Genomic DNA, 19,963 nt, shown 5'->3' with positions numbered 1-19,963 from the left:
ATCTATAGCCCCCTTTTTTCCTCCCAAGGTGGCGTTTGTAGTTCTCACCCTGTGAGGTGAGCACCCCATGTCACGCCCAGTGAACTGCATTCGCAGAAGCGGGATTCGAACCTCGGGTCTTTCCTGGCGCTCTAACCACTGCACCACCCTGGGAATATAGAAACATTTGTTTGTTTTGTTCAAAAAAAACCTTTTCAAACTTTATTGACAATATTAAACACTTTATTTTTTTCTGCAAACCGCTTAAGAGGTTCTATTTACAATCAAGCGGCGGATACATTTTGCTAAATAAAATAAATAGCATCCCTGGCGTCTGTCCTAACACCATCGTCCATGCTGTTTTCCCACAGTGAACCGACCAGATGCCTCTGGGGATCCCCAAAACAGGACTCTCCTCACCCATCTCCCCCAGCAGCTGGCATTCAGAGGCATGGCGCCTCTCAACCTAAAATATGAACCCCACCACTGGAATTGTCCAGAAATTGCTGAATCTCTTTTTAAAAGCCAATTTTCCCAGTAACTTGTGGGCAGAGAAGAGGCGTAGCGTGGAGGGTCTGTGGGGTCTGTCACCCCAGCTGCAATTTTGTGAAGGGGGCGCACACCCATGCTTCAGCCCCGGGTATCGTGGGCATACGCTCCGCCGCTGGGGCAGAGGTGCAGTTATCTTAGAAGTTTCCTGGTTCCTCTCTTTCAATTCCCAAGTTTTTTTTTGGGAAAGAGCATGCAGCCTTCACCCCTCTTGTGTTTGGTTCAGTTCATTATGCATTATGAAACCCAAAACCCCTTCTCCACTTTCAGCTGGTCATCAACCCACGGTTGCATTCCTTCATAACTGAAACCTTCCTCTCGCTCCTTTACAGAACCTTTCCACTGATTTATATATATATATACAAAATGCACTAACTGCATGCACTGTTAGGATTGTAAACATTATATAGGCTGGGCCTTGCACACTGACAAACTGGAAAAAGAAGCTAGGAATCATTGGCGTGAGGGTACGACGGCAAAAAGCGTCCAACTTTGATCTTTTTGAGATAATCCGCTTCCGGGTGAATTCAAAACACACAGGCAGTTGAGTTCTGGCAGATGTTGACAGCTGTTTTGGCATCCAGCTTATGAAGTAAGGCAGAAGTTTGGCCAACATTTGCTCCAAAATGGCAGCCCAGGCCCAGAAGCTGTTTCGCTACATAGAAATCCCAATTCTTAAGAGTTGGGCATGGAACCCAAATCAATCCCATGGCTTCTAGCAGTAAAGATTTCACAGACTGTGCAGCTCATGCAGCAAGACAAAGCCTTGGGTTATTATGTCCAGAATCTAGAACAGAAATGTAACAATAAAGTGTGGAGTGCATTTCTTTTCATTACTGGAAAATGGTTTGCTTAAAAAAAGGAAATTAACTCTGGGTAAACCCTACCCACGTTGGGAAGGGCCACTGGGAAAACAAAATGGTTTGCGGGGTTGGATTGAGCCAGATTTTAGTCCAGGATGGCTCAATAAATATTCTTTCATTGCTAATCATACTGGAATGGACAAATCAAACAATCAATGACAAGTCTTGCCTTCCTTGATTCTCCTCTGACTCTCAGCATTTCCTAGTGAAAGGCTATTCTGGAATTAGGAGCCGGGGAATTAATTCTCTTTTTGTGTGTGTGGGATGAAATAGTGGACTTGGAGAAAGTTGATGGATGATGGATCCATTTTTGTTGAATTGGGTGCGATTTGCCCAATGCTCAAAAATGGGCAGGTGGGTTGGGATAATTTGGTGCCCCTTGTTTCGTTTTCAAAGACAGACAGACAGACAATTCGTTGGCAGTGTGTGAAGAGATCTGCAGCCTGGTCTATAGCAAGAGAATTGTTATGGTGAGGAACAAGATGCCCATAGCCATGACTGCCACGGAGACCTCTGGGATCCGGCCGCTGTTGAGGGTGACTTTGAAGGCCGTGATTTCCTCTTGGTAACCTTCTTCTCTGGAAGTGCATTTAAAGACCCCCTGGTCCATCGGGGTGCTCTCTCCGAAACGGAGGGTGCAGGACTGTTCGTCCATGGAGCATGGGTACGTCTTGTCATCTTTGACCCAGGTGTAGATGGCGTGGTGAGACCGCAGAGGGCACGGCAGGTAGATGTAGCCAGTGGGATCTACACTCACTTTCTTGAGAGCCTCCTGGGCTAACTTTTCTTTAAGGGTCAACATTTAAAGAGAGAGAAAGAGAAAAAAACAGAGGAGAAACCATTTTTAGGTTTGTTTGCAGGTTCAACTAAGGCTCCTCTTCCAGAAGGCCTTCAGAAAGTTGCTCTGAAAGGAAGGCAGCTTTCAGTTGGATAAAGGTTCCCAACCCCTGTTCTAGAGAATTGGCACCCATGTAGAACTTCACTTACCATCAAGACATTTAACAGAAACCAAGCCTCGCATCACTTAAGGCCAATGGGCTTGCATTGAAACAGCAGTTTATTCCATTTCCCCATTATATCTGAGCTTTCATGTGATGTAAAAGCCACTTAATGGAAACCTAATGGAATATAGCACATGCTCAGCATTCATTTCCTTGTTTTCTAATTCCAGAAAAAGCTCATTTTGCAACCCACTGAACCCAGAATATTGCAGGGGTAAAGTGACCAAATGTGGGACAGTATGTTAGCACTCAGTTCTTTCTTGAGGTTTCCATAGAGGAACAGAAAGCATGCAAGTGTAGTGATGTTGTCCAGTGGCATTCATTGTACTGTATCATATCACGCCCACTGGTGTGAATGCAATTTAGCATAAAATGCTGGTATATTTGTCAATAAGCCACGGTTCCATAATGCAACAGGTACTGTGTAGAATCACAGAACTGCAGAGTAGAAAGAAACCCGAAGGGTAATTTAGTCCAACACCTTGCGCTGAATGCTCTGCGCAAGGAACATTAGAAAATGGGACACAAGCACAAGCGTTATAATCAGGAAAACTAATGCAATATTCTCCCCCTCTGAATACAGCCTAGGCCTAGTCCTGCCCTTTGGAATCAGCAGTAGAGAAGAAATCTTTGGTAGTTAATTGTTTCAGTCCTTGGGCCAATCAAACCTGTGTTGGAATTATCTGAGGGTTCAGGGAGAAGAGGGCTAGAAGAAGCCTCAAGTAAAAAGAAACCTAGGCTTTTCATTTCCCCATCATCTGTGACCCTTAAAGACAACCCAACCCAGCCGTTTGCATCCACAGGCCTAAAAGGTTTCTATGCGGCATCGTCTTACCTTCAGCGTTTTCGCACATGGAAGCTGTGCTCGATGAATCTAGGTTCTGAAGCAAGCTGTTGAAGGAAACATACGGGTGTAAGAAGAGCCCAGCCGGAACAAACCAATGGGTTGGACTGGGTCCCGGGGGACTCAGCTACGTTAGTCAAAAAACAACGCTTTGAATGCATGATAAACATGCAAGACCAGGGACTCAGCTACATTGGCAAAGAAAAAACGTTTTATATGTTTTGTTTATGCATTCTAACACTGCGACGCCAGATGGCGCTGTGGAGTCCTGTTTTTGCCAACCTGATTTCTCATACAAAGTTTGCAATGTGTTAACTGAAACAGTTCTTTGATGTGTTTAGACCTAGCCCTGATGGTAAGGTAAAGGTAAAGGGACCCCTGACCATTAGGTCCAGTCGTGACTGACTCTGGGGTTGCGACACTCATCTCGCTTTATTGGCCAAAGGAGCCGGGATACAGCTTCCGGGTCATGTGGCCAGCATGACTAAGCCGCTTCTGGCGAACCAGAGCAGCACACGGAAACGCCGTTTACTTCCCGCCGGAGTGGTACCTATTTATCTCCTTGCACTTTGACGTGCTTTCGAACTGCTAGGTGGGCAGGAGCAGGGACAGAGCAACGGGAACTCACCCTGTGGCAGGGATTCGAACTGCTGACCTTCTGATCGGCAAGTCCAAGGCTCTGTGGTTTAACCCACAGCGCCACCCGTGTCCCTTAGCCCTGATGGTGCTGGAGAGCAAATATCTATCTATATCTATCTATCTATCTATCTATCTATCTATCTATCTATCTATCATAGCGTTTCCCCTCCTTTTGTTATACTGGTTTAATTTCTGAAGTATTTATAGTGGGGTTTTCCTGTGTGTAGATCCACCCCAACTCTACAATTCTATGATTTCTATTATCCTGTTCCCCACAGTGGCCAAAGAGATGTTTCAAAGAAGTATAAAAGCAGCACACGAGGGCGAAAGCTCCACCCTTGTGTTTTGGGGTTTCCTTAGTCCCAAGCATGGGGTACTCAGAGGTGCAAATGGACCAGCAGTTAGAATGGATAAATATGTCAATTTTGTTTCCTATCTCCCTTTTCCACGCTGAAGTTCAGCTATCCACATTTCCATATCAGCTTGTGCTTTTCTTAAAACAAGTCCTCATGAAAATTTAGCAGGGTACCAGTGCAAATTCTTCCTAATGTACACGTTTTAGGGATGCAATTTTGCCAAACACCCTCCCCACCTTCCACTAGTCTGGAGGGGCCATCAGTTTCAATAGATCAACTTTGAGTATCACTTAATTGGATGCAGGTAAAGGTAACGGTAAAGGTAAAGGGACCCCTGACCATTAGGTCCAGCCGTGGCCGACTCTGGAGTTGCCGCGCTCATCTTGCTTTATTGGCCATGACAGCTTCCGGGTCATGTGGCCAGCATGACTAAGCCGCTTCTGGCAAACCAGAGCAGCGCACGGAAACACCGTTTACCTTCCCGCCGGAGTGGTACCTATCTATCTACTTGCACTTTGACGTGCTTTCGAACTGCTAGGTTGGCAGGAGCTGGGACTGAGCAACGGGAGCTCACCCCGTCGCAGGGAATCGAACCGCCGACCTTCCGATCGGCAAGTCCTAGGCTCTGTGGTTTAACCCACAGCACCACCCACATCCAATTGGATACAACTTCATAGGAAAATGCAGCAATTAGACTAAAGCAACATGCGGACGATGGGGAGGAGGCGCTTTGGAAAGTCGATTTATCAGGATCAGACACCCCAAATTTCCCTTCCCCTTTTGATTTTGGTCCAGACCTGCCAGTGGAGTTACTGTCCTGGGAGACGGCGGAGCAGGTCTTCTGTTCCCCATCCCATCCACAATATGGGTCACGGGCCAGGATACACTTCCAGCAGTTTTCCTTGTACTGGTCGCAGTCCGCCAGCAGCAGGCGCACCACCTCGAACTCGGTGCTGGCGTACAGGTGGCCCTGCCGGAGAGAAGACGGATTAGAGCGAAGGGCAGAAGAAAGAAAGGGAAAAGAGCTGCCTGAAGGGGACCCCACCCATTGCAAGGAAGAGAGGTCCGTAAGATGCTAACCTACGTAGTTTGGGAAACTAAGATGGATCACTGAGAAAGGGATTTTTTAAATTTTCTTTTTTTGAGAAAAGCAACCCTGCTTGGCTGTTCTTTTAGGAGGGGAGAAAACATTCTTGCACTTGCCCAACTATGCTGTTTGTCTGCACTCTTACCGAATCGTCGTCCAAGATCATAGAAGAGACAGGGGCTTCCTTCTTGAAGGGACTCAGCTCAGCAACAATCACCGTCTGGTCTTTGCTTCTCAGCACCTTGTGGATCTTCCCTTTTGCTGCGGCAGCGAGAGAAGGAGAGGCGTTGTGTTTAAAGGAAGCTGCTTATATTGAGTCAGACCACTGTTCCATCTACCTCAGTCCTGTGTACAGTGGTGCCCCGCAAGATGAATGCCTCGCAAGACGAAAAACTCGCTAGACGAAAGGGTTTTCCGTTTTGGAGGTGCTTCGCAAGACGAATTTCCCTATGGGCTTGCTTCGCAAGACGAAAATGTCTTGCGAGTTTTTCTGACTTTCCCCCCTTTCCCCCCCTTTTCTAAGCCGCTAAGCCGCTTATCCGCTTATCCGCTAAGCCGCTAAAAGCCGCTAATAGCGCTAATCCGCTAAGCGGCTAATGGGCTTGCTTTGCAAGACGAAAAAACCGCTAGACGAAGAGACTCGCGGAACGGATTCTTTTCGTCTTGCGAGGCACCACTGTACATTGACCAGGAGTGTTGCCCTCTGCAGTTTCCTGGCAGAAATTTCTCCCTGCCTTACCCGGAAATGCCAGGGATTGAATTTGGGACCTTAGCGCATCAGGCGCTGCACCACTGAGAGTTGTCGGTTTCCTCCTCCTCAGCATCAGACCACATTCACTCTGTGCTTTTAAAGCACTGCAATACTTTACAGTGGTCCAGTGGTCCAGGCTGATTGCCAAAGAAATGATGCTTTTGAATTCTGGTGCTGGAGGAGACTCTTGAGAGTCCCATGGACTGCAAGAAGATCAAACCTCTCCATTCTGAAGGAAACCAGCCCTGAGTGCTCCCTGGAAGGACAGATCCTGAAGCTGAGGCTCCAAGACTTTGGCCACCTCATGAGAAGAGAAGGCTCCCTGGAAAAGACCCTGATGTTGGGAAAGATGGAGGGCACAAGGAGAAGGGGGCGACAGAGGACGAGATGGTTGGATAATGTTTTCGAGGTTACCAGCATGAGTTTGACCAAACTGGGGGAGGCAGTGGAAGACAGGAGTGCCTGGCGTGCTCTGGTCCAGGGGGTCACAAAGAGTCAGACACGACTAAAGGACTAAACAACAACAACTGTACAGTGGTACCTCGGGTTAAGAACTTAATTCGTTCCGGAGGTCTGTTCTTAACCTGAAACTGTTCTTAACTTGAAGCACCACTTTAGCTAATGGGGCCTCCTGCTGCCGCCGCACCGCCTGAAGCAAAGTTCTTAACCCAAGGTACTATTTCTGGGTTAGCGGAGTCTGTAACCTGAAGCGTATGTAACCTGAAGCGTATGTAACCTGAGGTACCACTGTATAAGGGCAGGCACACTTTTGTTCTGGGTTCCTCCTCCCTCCTACGTGTGGTGAGTCAGGACCCTGTTGCAACAGATCAATGAAGATCAAGTTTACTAAGCTGCTTTGCTTCTCAATATTCTCTGGTTGGCCTCTGTTCTTTTCTCCTACCAATAGGGAACCTATGTAAGGACTCTGTATGGGCTCTTGGGTACCCCATAAAGGAAAAAGGGCAGATTATTTTGTTTACAACACCTCATAAGGGAAAGGGAGCAGTTTTTTCTTATACCACAATGATCCCCACAGACAAGCCGTTCCACAGAGCAAGAGTGTGGTGCCGGAAGGCTGGTCTCCCCTCCGTGGCCGCCAGCCAAGCTCACCTGTTCCCAGGAAGAGGACATCGCGGGAGATTCCGGCAGCATCCTGCACACTATCCACCACCACCTGGGTGTATGTGTCATTGTTCTGGAGGATGTAGAGGGGGTGCTCTTCATCCGGGTAGATGACCGAGTCTATTTCGGGGTGGTCCTTAATGAAGGTCAGGGTAGATTTGGGCAACGGAGGGTGACCATCTGGTGGCACACACTGAGCAAGAGGAGAGAAAGGTAGACAGGGATAAGTCAGCGCATGTGTAGGAGAAATGAACATTTTGTACAAAAAAAAAATAAAGATTCCTGCTTTTTGGTTGTTTATCTTTATTAAAGATTTTCTTGATTTACAAAAGTGTGTGCAATGTCTCTCTCTGGTATTCCCCCCCCCCCCATGTAACATTTTTTACAAATCAGTTTCTTTTGTGGAGACTTTAGGAAGAAAAGGGGGAAAGATGGGTGGGGTCGGGGTCAGGTGGCGATGCTTCTATTTTACGTACTATATGTGGGGTTTGGTGTCAGCGTTGCTTGTGCAAGTTCTCTGCTGTTCACTCGTGTTCCTTTGGTGGTGAGAGAGGTTGGGGTTGGCCAAAGTGTGGCTGTTCATTTGTGGTTGGCTGTGGTGGTCTTTGTTTTCGTGTGTGAGTGGGGTGGGTGGGTGTTTTGGATCAGGTTAGCCATATTGATTTGTATGCTGTTGGTGGATTTTTGTCGTTGTCTTGTTGGGCTGTGTATGTGATAAAGGGGAGCCATACCGGGGTGAAGGCGTCTTCTTCTATTTGTCCCCGTGTCCGTTTCAGTTTATTGATTAATTTTTCTAGTAAGGCTGTTTCCCATACTATTTGGTACCATTGGTCCATGCTTACTCCTGATAGGTCTCTCCCGTGTCTGGCTATGATGCTTCTGGGTGTGATGTACTGAGTGGAATAGGATTCAGAATGCAGCGGTCTGATTGGTCCTAGAACAATAGGATTCAGAATGCAGCAGTCTGATTGGTCCTAGAACAACAGGATTCAGAATGCAGCAGTCTGATTGGTCCACAGGAGCCACCCAACCCAACTCCAGGTGGAAATGAATCCACAACCTGATTGGCCTACAGGAGAATCCCGGAATTAGCCAATCACATGGGGCCCATTGTGTAAATAATGTATATAAAGCAGACATTTTGGGGGAACTTCCATTCCTCCTCACCACTATGACCTGAATAAAGAGCATGAAATCCACTCTCGACTCCCAGTATATTTCAGTCATTCATTTCAGTGGGTTATGAGTTCTTTGTGGTGTAAGTGGGCATTATTGTCTTGGAAGATGTTTAGTAAGGTTTCTGCTTTTTCAAAAACCCAGAGACCAAAGAATGACCTTACCATGCCAGGTCTGGGCACAGGGATGGGGCCAGTGACCCCCTTGAACTTCGAAGTCTTGAAAACGTCGCTGATCCGGTTCATCGAGTACGAACAGACAGCAGATGAACCCCTAAAGGGGGGAAAACCAAAAACACTGGTGTAATGTCAGTCTTACAGCCGACTGACCATTCCAGGAAGCACAAAATCACAAACGCAAAATCGGCTTTTCTCTGCAGTGAATACTCCTAGCACGTATGTGAAACGATACTACAAAGACATTTGGTCAAAAGCAGCTTCTGACATAGATGCTGCCGCCTGTCAGGGTCTCTGAAGCGCAACAGTAGAAATGGCATAAAAAAAAAAATCAGACTCAATTATTGTAGCATTAAAAGAAATCTGGAATTGATTTACTTCAGGAAGAAAGTAGCACACAAATTATGGGCCATTTTGACTCAGTTGTGGTGGTATTTTATTCCATATAGTTTAGTTTCAGATTTACAGGTGCATCCGCCATGCTGGATAGAGAAATATGGGTGTCATGATTTTAGATTGGGTGTTATCATTCAATATGTTTAGGTTTTGCATGCCCTTGCCTTTAGTTAGATGTACAGTGGTACCTCTGGTTAAGTACTTAATTTGTTCCGGAGGTCCGTTCTTAACCAGAAACTGTTCTTAACCTGAAGCACCACTTTAGCTAATGGGCGATTTCTGTTCTCATCCTGAAGCAAAGTTCTTAACCTGAAGCACTATTTCTGGGTTAGTGGAGTCTGTAACCTGAAGCGTATGTAACCTGAAGCGTATGTAACCTGAAGTGTATGTAACCCGAGGTACCACTGTATTATTGAATTTTTATTACCTGTCTTCCTGGCTTTATAATAATTGGAATTGATGGAAAGGAGAGCGTCTCTCCAGGGCTGTCTTACGCATATGCGGCGCCGGGGGGCAAAGATCCGCCTGGCGCTCCTTTCCCAGGTTGCCCAGTCCCAGGTGCGCAGGAGGGCGGAGCCGACGGACCGCTTCAGCGTCTCGCTGACTCAGTCGCCCCCGAACTTGTGGCGCAGAGCCGCCCGCAGCAGAAGAGCCCGTCACGGTGCTCTGACCGATGGGCAGACTCTTCCCAGGACTCAACTCTCGGGCCCCTGACTCTCGGCCTGGCGCCCCTGAGAGCCCAGCGCCCGGGTGCCCCGCACCCCTAGTGCCTATGGGTAAGACGGCCCTGTAGCTCTCCATGAAGGGAACTTCGCCAAACCTGTTGCACAGGATCTTGGAAGGTACAAACCTTATAGCGCGCTTAATGCGACTAATAATAATAATAATAATAATAATAATAATTTATTATTTATACCCCGCCCATCTGGCTGGGTTTCCCCAGCCACTCTGGGCGGCTTCCAACAAAGTAATAAAATACAGTAGTCTGTTAAACATTAAAAGCTTCCCTAAACAGGGCTGCCTTCAGATGTCTTCTAAAGGTCTGGTAGTTGTTTTTCTCATTGACATCTGGTGGGAGGGAGTTCCACAGGGCGGGTGCCACTACCGAGAAGGCCCTCTGCCTGGTTCCCTGTAACTTGGCTTCTCGCAGCGAGGGAACCGCCAGAAGGCCCCCAGAGCTGGACCTCAGTGTCCGGGCAGAATGATGGGGGTGGAGACACTCCTTCAGGTATACTGGACTGAGGCCGTTTAGGGCTTTCAAGGTCTTAAAAGGCCTACTTAGGTAGACTGGCCTTGATATTGGAGCTGGGTTGAATCCTGCCCTGCCCTTAACTCACCACGCACTGGAGAAGACGCCGTACAGCACCGTCTCGCCCTTACCGCCCTCCTTCTTGGAGACGAAGGCGTCCTGGAGGCGGTGGAAGCGCATGGGCTCGGTGGGGTGTCCGCACACCAGCCTCGCCTTGAGGAAGGTGCTCCAGGAATCCGCCATGACAGGCCTGCCGCCTTGGTCCACCTGGAAGGGCAGAAGACCTGATGTCATGGGCAGGCTGGGTCCATGCAGAGGAGAGGAGGGAGGCACCAGCTGGAGAAGAAGACTCAGAGCTCAGGGAGTGGTGGTGGGACGACAACAACGGGTGGTCACAGGGAGCAGACTGGGAGGAGGTGGGCGAGGTAACAGGGTTTGGTGAGCAGGAGGAGGCTGTGGCAGAGAGCAGCCCAGACTCCGAGGCAGAAGAGGAGGCTGGAGGGGAGTGGGGCCTGGAGACAGGGAGGAGCCCAGCTGGTGAAGAAGCGAGGGCAGACCCTCCAAGTGTCTCTATTTTCCAGGGACAGTTTGGGATTTACAGAATCCTGGTTTCTGATTAGATCCTGGAATGTCCCATTTTCCCTTAGGAAATCCCTATTTTCATTGGAGAAATGTTGGAGGGAGTGGAAGAAGATGTCCCTCTTTTCATCGGAGAAATGTTGTAAGGTATGGAAGGGGTAATAATAATAATAATAATAATAATAATAATAATAATAATAATTTATTATTTATACCCTGCCCATCTGGCTAAGTTTCCCCAGCCACTCTGGTTGGCTCCCAATCGAGTGTTAAAAACAATATGACCAGTTCTCCCAGAAGAGGGATGAAGTGGAGCAGAGACAGACAAGGCAAGGAAGTCTCAGATTGCTTGGGAAGGACCCAGGGGTAGGAACAGACTTATGCAATTGTGGGAAGGCAGGGATCTTTAGTTGGGACGCGGGTGGCGCTGTGGTCTAAGCCACTGAGCCTAGGGCTTGCCGATCGAAAGGTCGGCGGTTCGAATCCCTGCAACAGGGTGAGCTCCCGTTGCTCGGTCCCTGCTCCTGCCTACCTAGCAGTTCGAAAGCATGTCAAAGTGCAAGTAGATAAATAGGTACCACTCTGGCGGGAAGGTAAACAACGTTTCCGTGTGCTGCTCTGGTTCGCCAGAAGCGGCTTAGTCATGCTGGCCACATGACCTGGAAAAACTGTGGACAAAGCCAGCTCCCCCGGCCAGTAAAACGAGATGAGCGCCGCAACCCCAGAGTTGTCCGCAACTGGACTTTACTGTCAGGGGTCCTTTACCTTTACCTTTTAGGGACCTTTAGTCCTTGCAACTGCCTCATATGAGCAAGTTCTATTGTGACAGGTTGCTGTGCTCACTAGGCCTGGGTTCCTGAGCTGCTTTGTCTCTGAATAAAGAGCTTCACTGACTCCGTGAGTTATTACTGACCTGCTCCCGGCACTTGTCTAAGCGGCCTTCCAGGTGCTGCTGGGACTAAAACTCCCCCTAGCCCCTGCCCACGGGCCATGTCACTGGTCCGCACCCCATCCCTCCATCCTTCTCAGATGTCGCTGCCTCGCTCTAACCTTGCAGACACGCCCGAGCCCAGCTTTGTAAGGCTCCTCGTCCAGCCCGGCCGACTGGTTGACCTCATTGTAGAAGAAGAAGATTTCGTCTTTGGTCTGGTCCTTCTCCGCCAGCAGGGCGGCGCCAACAAACTCCACTCCTGCTGGGGCGGGAGAGAATTGAAATGGTACGGCTGGTATTTAGGACCTGTGCTCAGAAAAACACACACAAGAGGAGCCCTTCTCAAGGGATAGACTGGATCTACCCATGGAGGCCCCATTGTTGCAGTCAACTGCTGATGGGCAGCCATGTATTGCAAGGGATTATTCCTGTTAGATGTATCTAACCAGATTCCAAAAGTCCTCTGCAAGCTCTCCGTTAATAAGCAAGAACAATAACTACAGTGGTACCTTGGTTTGCAAACAGTCTGGTTTGTATATGTTTTGGATTACAAAGACGTCAAACCTGGAAGTGCATGTCCCGGTTTGCAAACTTTTTTGGGATTACAGCCCATTTTTTTTTGGATTACGAACAACTTTTTTTGGGAGGCCCCATTGGCGAAAGCACGCCTTGGGTTACTGTTATGTACTGAAGTTCTCACCCTGGGCCAGCAGGGGGATACTGTAGATAGTTCAGGTCCACATATGCAAATAAGGGATTGAAAGTGACGTTCAATGACTGGATAAGTACAGAAAGTGGTTACTGTTGCGTTCTAGTGGAGCTCTATATAAGCAGGTTGGCTGAACCCTTCAGTTCAGTTCTGTTCTGGCCTGTGAATAAACAAGAGCTGTTTGAAGAATCGCTGTGTCGTCTGATATGTTCACCCACAACTTAACAGTTACAACCTGTTTTGGTTTACAAATGGACCTCCGGAATGGATTATGGTTGTAAACCAAGGTACCACTGTACTTCCCCTAAGAGCCAGTGGGACAGGAAGGAACAGACTAGCAAAAAGGAGGTGTTAGGAAGAGAGACAGAGAGATGGGGAAAGGCTGGTACCACCCATGTTTGTCATTGGGCCTGTGGACCAGGACAGGCTACCCGCAAACAAATGTGTCTGTCAAAATGGCGGGGGGAGAAGCATTTCAGAGGAGAGATGCAAAGACATTAGCTTTATGAGCAATCACGGCCGATGGCTGATGTAGGTGCCTTCCCCCCAATGATGGGGCTGAAATAAAAAAATTAAGGTATTTTATATATATAATAAATGTTCATAAATGTACCAAGCAAAAACGTACATAAATATATAAACCACATGTTTGAAGCAGCACAGGAAAAGAGCCCTGAAACCATTTTGACTCCCAAACTGACCAAATGATTTCTCCGCAAGGTCAAGGCAAATGGAAAAGCCTCCCCATTGTCTTTTCCTTCACAAATCCTGTCTTGAGGGTATGTCTGTGTATGAATAGGGTGAGCCTGTGACTTGGCTCAGGAACTAAGTATTTGACATTACAAAAGACTGGCCAGGCTCCCCAGGGTATCCAATCAAGTGAGCATTAACAGGTAACCTGCCAGACAGGAGGTAAACAATGCACTCAGATTTCTGTTGTAGACCGCCCTTTCTGTGATGTAGGTATGATGTTTCTGGGGGTGGTCTTGGACTCCAGGGCGGGCAATTTAAAATGTCTATATAAGGGTGGACACACCTTTGTTTGGGGTCCTCCTCCTTCTCCTGCGCGTGTGAGGGGAGCACCCTGTTGCAACAGTTCAATAAAGATCAGGCTTACCAGCTGCTTTGCTTCTCAATATTCTCTGGTTGGTCTCTGTTATTTTCTCCAACCGATGGAGAACCTGCAAAGGACTCTATAAGGGCTCTTGTGTTCCCCATAAGGGAATAAGGGCAGAATTTTCGTTTATTACAGGGTGATTGATGGCTGCCATTTTGTGGCCATGCCCATTTCCTGCCCTCTTAAAAAGTACAGCGGTTTGTGCTACGCCGAGCCTCCACGGCAACCATTTTGTGTTTTGCACAGACACTCGCACCACTTCCTCAGAATTACAAAAGGCCAGAGACCCTAACGGTGTTTTCCTTATCCACTCCCAGCCTTTATTACTTGCAGACGATGTTGTATTTATTTTAATGTATTTATTTCACAGGGTTTCCATACCGCCCAATGACCCGAAACCTTGGAGCCGTTTATCTAAAATATTCCTAAAAATGCCAGTGAAAGCAACTGTTCAAAAACAAGCCATTTGATGCACATGGCATCTCCCTTGCAGAAGAGTCATGAGAAGTGTAGTATGCCCCTCACAAAGCTATGCTTCCCAGCACCCTTAACATACTACAGTTCCCAGAATTCTTTGGGGGAAGTCACATGCTTTAAATGCAGGGTCTGTAAGCTGCCCCCGGTTGATCCCAAACCAACCAAAATATAAATAAAAACCAGGAGTTTTAAGGCATATACAAAGGGATGGAAGAGGGAGAGAGTTTCTTACGGGGCAGCCAGCTGTTTTCTGTCTTCAGTCCCTTCTTCTTCCCATAGCTTCTCTGGATGCTGCTTTTTTCTCCAGACAATGCAGAGTAAAGGGTGTCTTCTGAAATTGGAACATGCAGGGGAAGGAAAAAATGTGAGTTGCCCATTGCAAACTTTGAAATTATGAGAGCTGAAACAAACACTGCCTTCTTCCTGACTCCTGGTGCCTGTGATCACACTTATACACTTACATATTTCTTCCACCATATGGACTAGAATTTTACATCAGTGCAATTGACTCCATGAAGAATTAGTGGGACGGACAAGAGCCCTTTGTACAGTGCCGGATTCACGTATAAGCTAAACAAGCTATAGCTTAGGGCCTCACTCTCTTGGGAGCCAGTGTGGTGTAGTGGTTAAGAGCGGTAGACTCGTAATCTGGGGAACCGGGTTCGCATCTCCACTCCTCCACCTGCAGCTGCTGGGTGACCTTGGGCCAGTCATACTTCTCTGAAGTCTCTCAGCCTCACTCACCTCACAGAGTGTTTGTTGTGGGGGAGGAAGGGAAAGGAGAATGTGAGCCGCTTTGAGACTCCCTAGGGTAGTGATAAAGCGGGATATCAAATCCAAACTCTTCTTCTCTTCTTGGGGCCCCCCAAAAAAATTAAAGGAAGAAACACACCTGGATGTACATCTCCAAAATATAAGATAAAAAGCAAATAAAATAAAACCTACATACAGCAAAAGTGTTTTGTGTTGTGTAGGCTCCTATGATGTAAGTCATGGGCCCCGCCTGCTAGCCTGCTCCCTAAATATCACTGCTTTGCTCCTTTCTATATATAGGGTGCCTACATGGAATGACTGCATGGCAACATGTGCAAATGGATTTAGATACCTATGAGATCCATCAATTACCATATACAGTGGTACCTCTGGATGCGAACGGGATCTGTTCCGGAGCCCCATTCGCATCCAGAAGCAAATGCAACCTGTGTCTGCGCGTGCACAGGTCGCGATCCGCCACTTCTGCGCATGCGCGTGATGTCATTTTGACCATCTGCGCATGCGCGAGCGGCGAAACCCAGAAGTAACATGCTTCATTATTCCTGGGTCGCTGCAGCGCACAACCCAAAAATACTTATCCTGAAGCTACTTCAACCTGAGGTATGACTGTAGCATATATTCAACACAAAAAACAGTGACAATTTGTTGCGGACAAAGGACAGCTGGACAGGGCCTCATCAAACCTAAATCGTGCTCTGCCTTTGTGAACCAAGACTGTTATGTACTGAAGTTCTCGCCCTGGGCCAGCAGGGGGATACTGTAGATAGTTTTCACTCAGGTCCACATATGCAAATAAGGGATTGAAAGTGACGTTCAGTGATTGGATAGTTACAGAAAATGGTTACTGTTGCGTTCTAGTGGAGCTTTATATAAGCAGGCTGCCTGAACCCTTCAGTTCAGTTCTGTCCTGGCCTGTGAATAAACAAGAGCTGTTTGAAGAATTGCTGTGTCGTCTGATATGTTCACCCACAACTTAACAAAGACATTTTGCCGTTTGAACATTCGAAACCCAAAATCTGAGCAGAACAAAACCAGCCAGGAAGATTCCCTCTGCGCCTTTCCTTACTCCGTACCTACAGTGATGACCACGGCGTTCTGGGATGGTGATGCTGGGGAGATGTTTTCCCCTGAGGCGGTGATATTCCGGCCTTGCTTGTCCGTTTGGAAGGTCGTGGTGTTGACCTTGGAGTAAAGAGACAAAAAAGAAAATTGAATGCATTTTGATATATCAGCTGAACTCGTGGCCTCTCGATTTTCATGTGACTTCCTGCCACGTTTTTTAAAAATTGTTTTTACAGATAATTTCATTGCTTTATTCTTATTTAAACTGCTCTGGGGGTAGATTTCCCCACCCCCAATCAAACAATATATAATTTATATGAAATGAAAATAGGCAAAAGACCTGCAGATTCCATTGACCACTCTGATATTTCTCAAGCTCACCAGAAACCAGCACTTGGGAGAAGCCGCGTTGGTTCCGCAGACCATCATTTTGTTGTCCAGCTTCTCAATCACTTGGATGAAATTATCGCAGTCCTCCTTTGAGGAAAGGTGATGGGGAGGGGAGAGGAAAAACACAGAAGCGTATTGATTTATTCTAACATTTATGACCCACACTTCCATGGCATCCCTCAAGGTGGCTTCAATAAAACCGATCCATCAATATTTGTAAAACAACAACAACAAAAACACAAACCACAATAAAAGCAGCAATGTATATTCGTTAGAGATGGGGACAGTTCTACTCTGTTAAAAAGTGATCTGTGCTCCACTGTGAATTTAAAAATTGCCGCTGTTTCTCTTGGATAGAAGTTGTAGGGAAATACCTTTTTTTCCTCAAGCCACCCTCTGCTTGCCATTGATAACCTCATGCTGCTGGAAAACATGAGTTTGCATTTTGCATACACACACTTGAAATATTAGCATTTAACATTTTCAGTGCAATAAATGCATTTTTTTTAAAAAAAACAAAACAGCAAAAACTTTCTACCAGGAAATAGGGGAGGGGGATACAGAAAACAGAGAAGAAATAAAGGTATATATACGGTATATATGGGTGTGTGTGTAAAATAATACATTTCTAGCGAGCATGAGTTGATTAACCATGCCCTCCTTGCCATTAGGGGGCGCCAACTATTTACCGTATTTTTTGCTCTATAAGACTCACTTTTTCCCTCCTAAAAAGTAAGGGGAAATGTCTGTGCATCTTATGGAGCGAATGCAGGCTGCGCAGCTATCCCAGAAGCCAGAACAGCAAGAGGGATTGCTGCTTTCGCTGCGCAGTGATCCCTCTTGCTGTTCTGGCTTATGAGATTCAGAATATTTTTTTTCTTGTTTTCCTCCTCCAAAAACTAGATGCGTCTTGTGGTCTGGTGCATCTTATAGAGCGAAAAATACGGTAATTTAATGCAGCCTTTCTAGCCCTAAGGGTTGGGTGGGTTATACAGTAAAATGCATCCCAAAACAGACGCCCAGATTGGCTGTGGAGGTGCTGATCCCAGGAGATTTACACAATGGTCTGTGCCAGCTGTTGGCTTAACATCTGTGAAGGGTCCTCAACAAACATGGAGGCCGGGAGTTCTGTCAGGGTGGCCCCTAAAAGCTGCATTGCGCAGACTGAGACCTGAGTCAGCGGTAGCTTAATTGGGCCAGCTGGGATCCTATTGGCTCCTTGCGTCGTCACGTGATCCCTGCTGGCGCTGCAGTACCCCCTCCAGCCACTGATGGCGCTGCAGTACAAGTGGGACAGGAAGTTGAGACACGCCCCCCCCCACCATAGTTCCTTCTTACTTAGGAAACTTTTTGTAGACCACTGATACCGGTCCCCACAACTCCCTCCTTACCCACGCTGCTTTGGACTTGCTTTTACAGTCCTTTTCCGCCTTCTCATCAGCCTTCAGGGGGACCTGGAGCAAGGAGAGAGACCCTGGTGAGGAAACTGGGGGGCGCCAACCCTACGCCCCCCGCGAAAACTAGGAGGCTATTTCGCTCCGCGCTGGTCCTGGGATGCAGCTCACGAGAAAGAGGACATCAGGATAGGAACCCAGGAATTTGCCTTCTACTGAGCCGGACGTTTTCTCAGACTGGTGATTGGGAGCGGCCACCGAGACCACATAACACCTGAAAGACCAACATTGGCTCCCAGTACGTTTCCAAGCGCAATTCAAAGTGTTGGTGTTGACCTTTAAAGCCCTAAATGGCCCATGAAGGAGCATCTCCACTCCCATCATTCACCCCGGACACCGAGGTCCAGCTCCAAGGGCCTGCTGGTGGTTCCCTCCCTGCGAGAAGCCAAGTTACAGGGAACCAGGCAGAGGGCCTTCTCTGTGGAACTCCCTCCCCATCAGATGTCAAGGAAATAATTAACTATCTGACGTTTAGAAGACATCTGAAGGCAGCCCTGTTTAGGGAAGTTTTTAATGACTGATGCTTTCATGTATTTTTAATCTTTTGTTGGAAGCCACCCAGAGCGGCTGGGGAAACCCAGCCAGATGGGTGGGGTATAAATAATAATAATAAAAAATAAATAATTGTCTACAATGACTGGGAACATCTCTCCAGGGTTTCGGAAAAGGGAGATTCCCAGCCCTGCCTGGGGAAGCCAGGGATTGAACCTGCGACGTTCTGCAAGCAAAGCAAGAGCTCTACAGCTGAGCTACATCCCTTCCCTGGTTGTTCGTTTCAGCACCACGGACACCTCCTAGGGAGAAACGTGCTCCCTAGTAACTCAAGCTCTTCTGAGCCTTGACCTCAGAACATAAGAGCTTTGCTGGATCAGGCCAATGGCCCGTCTACTCCAGCACTCTGTTCTCACAGTAGCCAGCCAGCTGCCCCAAAGGGAAACCAGGATTCGAACTCAAGAGCAACTCTTCCCTAGCTGCAGTTTTCCAGCAACTGGCATTAGAAATATCACTGCTTCCAGAGCCCAGCGATCAGGCCTAGCAGCCACCAAGGGGCTCCATGAATTTGTGTAACCCTCTTTTAAAACCATTCCGATTGCTGGCAATCTGTTCCTCCTGTGGCAGTGAGTTCCGCAGATTAACTGTGCCGCCTGTACCTCTTTCGGAGTGACTTCGGAGTCCGTAAACGTCAAGAGCAACAGCTTCCCCCGGCCTCCGACGAGGACCTGGTTGGAGCCGGGCTCGTGGAACATGGCCGCCGGTCTCTCACGTTCACTGAAATTGAACCTCTGGGCATCTGAAAAGAGAGGGGGTCATATTGGTCATTGTTGGAGATGCGGTGGAGAAATAGGAACAACAATACAGTGGTACCTCAGGTTACATACGCTTCAGGTTACATACGCTTTAGATTACAGACTCTGCTAACCCAGAAATAGTACCTCGGGTTAAGAACTTTGCTTCAGGATGAGAACAGAAATTGTGCTCTAGCAGTGCAGCGGCAGTGGGAGGCCCCATTAGCTAAAGTGGTGCGTCAGGTTAAGAACAGTTCCAGGTTAAGAACGGACCTCCAAGAACGAATTAAGTACGTAACCAGAGGTACCACTGTACATATGTGGTGGAGGTGTCCTCCAAGAACGAATTAAGTACGTATCCAGAGGTACCACTGTACATATTTTTAATTAATTTTTTTTATTAATTAATTTAATTAATTAATAAATAATTTAATTAAAAAAATTAAGAATTTTAATACGGCGTAGGACCCTCGTACCTACGGGACGCCTCTCCTGGTATGCCCCACAGAGAAACCTACGGTCTGCAAATAATAACATCCTCAAGGTCCCAGGCCTCAGAGAGGTTAGGCTGGCCTCAACTAGAGCCAGGGCCTTCTCGGCTGCGGCTCCAATCTGGTGGAACGCTCTGTCACAAGAGACTAGGGCCCTGCGGGACCTGACATTCTTCCGCAGGGCCTGCAAGACAGAGTTGTTCCACCAGGCCTTTGGTCAGGGCGCAGCCTGACTCCCTCCTCTGGCAACCTGCTTAGAATCTTGCTTAATTAGTTGCCATTAATTTGATTTTAATTGATTTTTATAATGAAATATTTTTAGAATGTGTGAATATCTGATTGTTTGATTGTTGATTGTTGTTAGCCGCCCTGAGCCTGGCTTCGGCTGGGGAGGGCGGGATATAAATAAAATTTATTGTTATTGTTATTATTATTATTATTATTATTATTAGTGGTGGAGGTGTGAGTGGTCATAAAGTTATTATTTAGCGACTTTCAGAGATTT

General features: G+C 47.4%; 1 protein-coding gene across 3 annotated transcripts in view; it reads right to left on the bottom strand.

The window, feature by feature from the left end:
* Positions 1-200: 200 nt before the first annotated feature.
* The window catches only part of LOC310833215 (semaphorin-7A-like), a 35,264-nt gene continuing 15,501 nt past the window's right edge, over positions 201-19,963 (bottom strand). Inside the window, exons 2-14 of one of the 3 annotated variants that reach the window (XM_083715736.1) lie at positions 18,833-18,972; positions 17,619-17,681; positions 16,219-16,314; positions 15,849-15,957; positions 14,234-14,332; positions 11,818-11,957; positions 10,277-10,455; positions 8,532-8,640; positions 7,180-7,384; positions 5,464-5,579; positions 5,029-5,201; positions 3,228-3,283; positions 201-2,177 (exon numbers count right to left, since the gene is read on the bottom strand). In XM_083715736.1, the coding sequence (XP_083571862.1) occupies positions 1,840-2,177; positions 3,228-3,283; positions 5,029-5,201; positions 5,464-5,579; positions 7,180-7,384; positions 8,532-8,640; positions 10,277-10,455; positions 11,818-11,957; positions 14,234-14,332; positions 15,849-15,957; positions 16,219-16,314; positions 17,619-17,681; positions 18,833-18,972 (1,823 nt within the window). In that variant the 3' untranslated portion in view covers positions 201-1,839. Of the gene's footprint in view, positions 2,178-3,227; positions 3,284-5,028; positions 5,202-5,463; positions 5,580-7,179; positions 7,385-8,531; positions 8,641-10,276; positions 10,456-11,817; positions 11,961-14,233; positions 14,333-15,848; positions 15,958-16,218; positions 16,315-17,618; positions 17,682-18,832; positions 18,973-19,963 lie in introns of all 3 variants that reach the window. The other 2 variants (XM_083715734.1, XM_083715735.1) reach the window with 2 other exon arrangements.

The sequence above is a fragment of the Podarcis gaigeae genome (assembly GCF_964106915.1).
Source record: "Podarcis gaigeae genome assembly, chromosome: 16".
In the NCBI taxonomy this organism is placed as follows: Eukaryota; Metazoa; Chordata; class Lepidosauria; order Squamata; family Lacertidae; genus Podarcis; species Podarcis gaigeae.
Note: the sequence above shows the minus strand (reverse complement) of the source record. Positions and strands in the feature narration are given on the sequence as shown.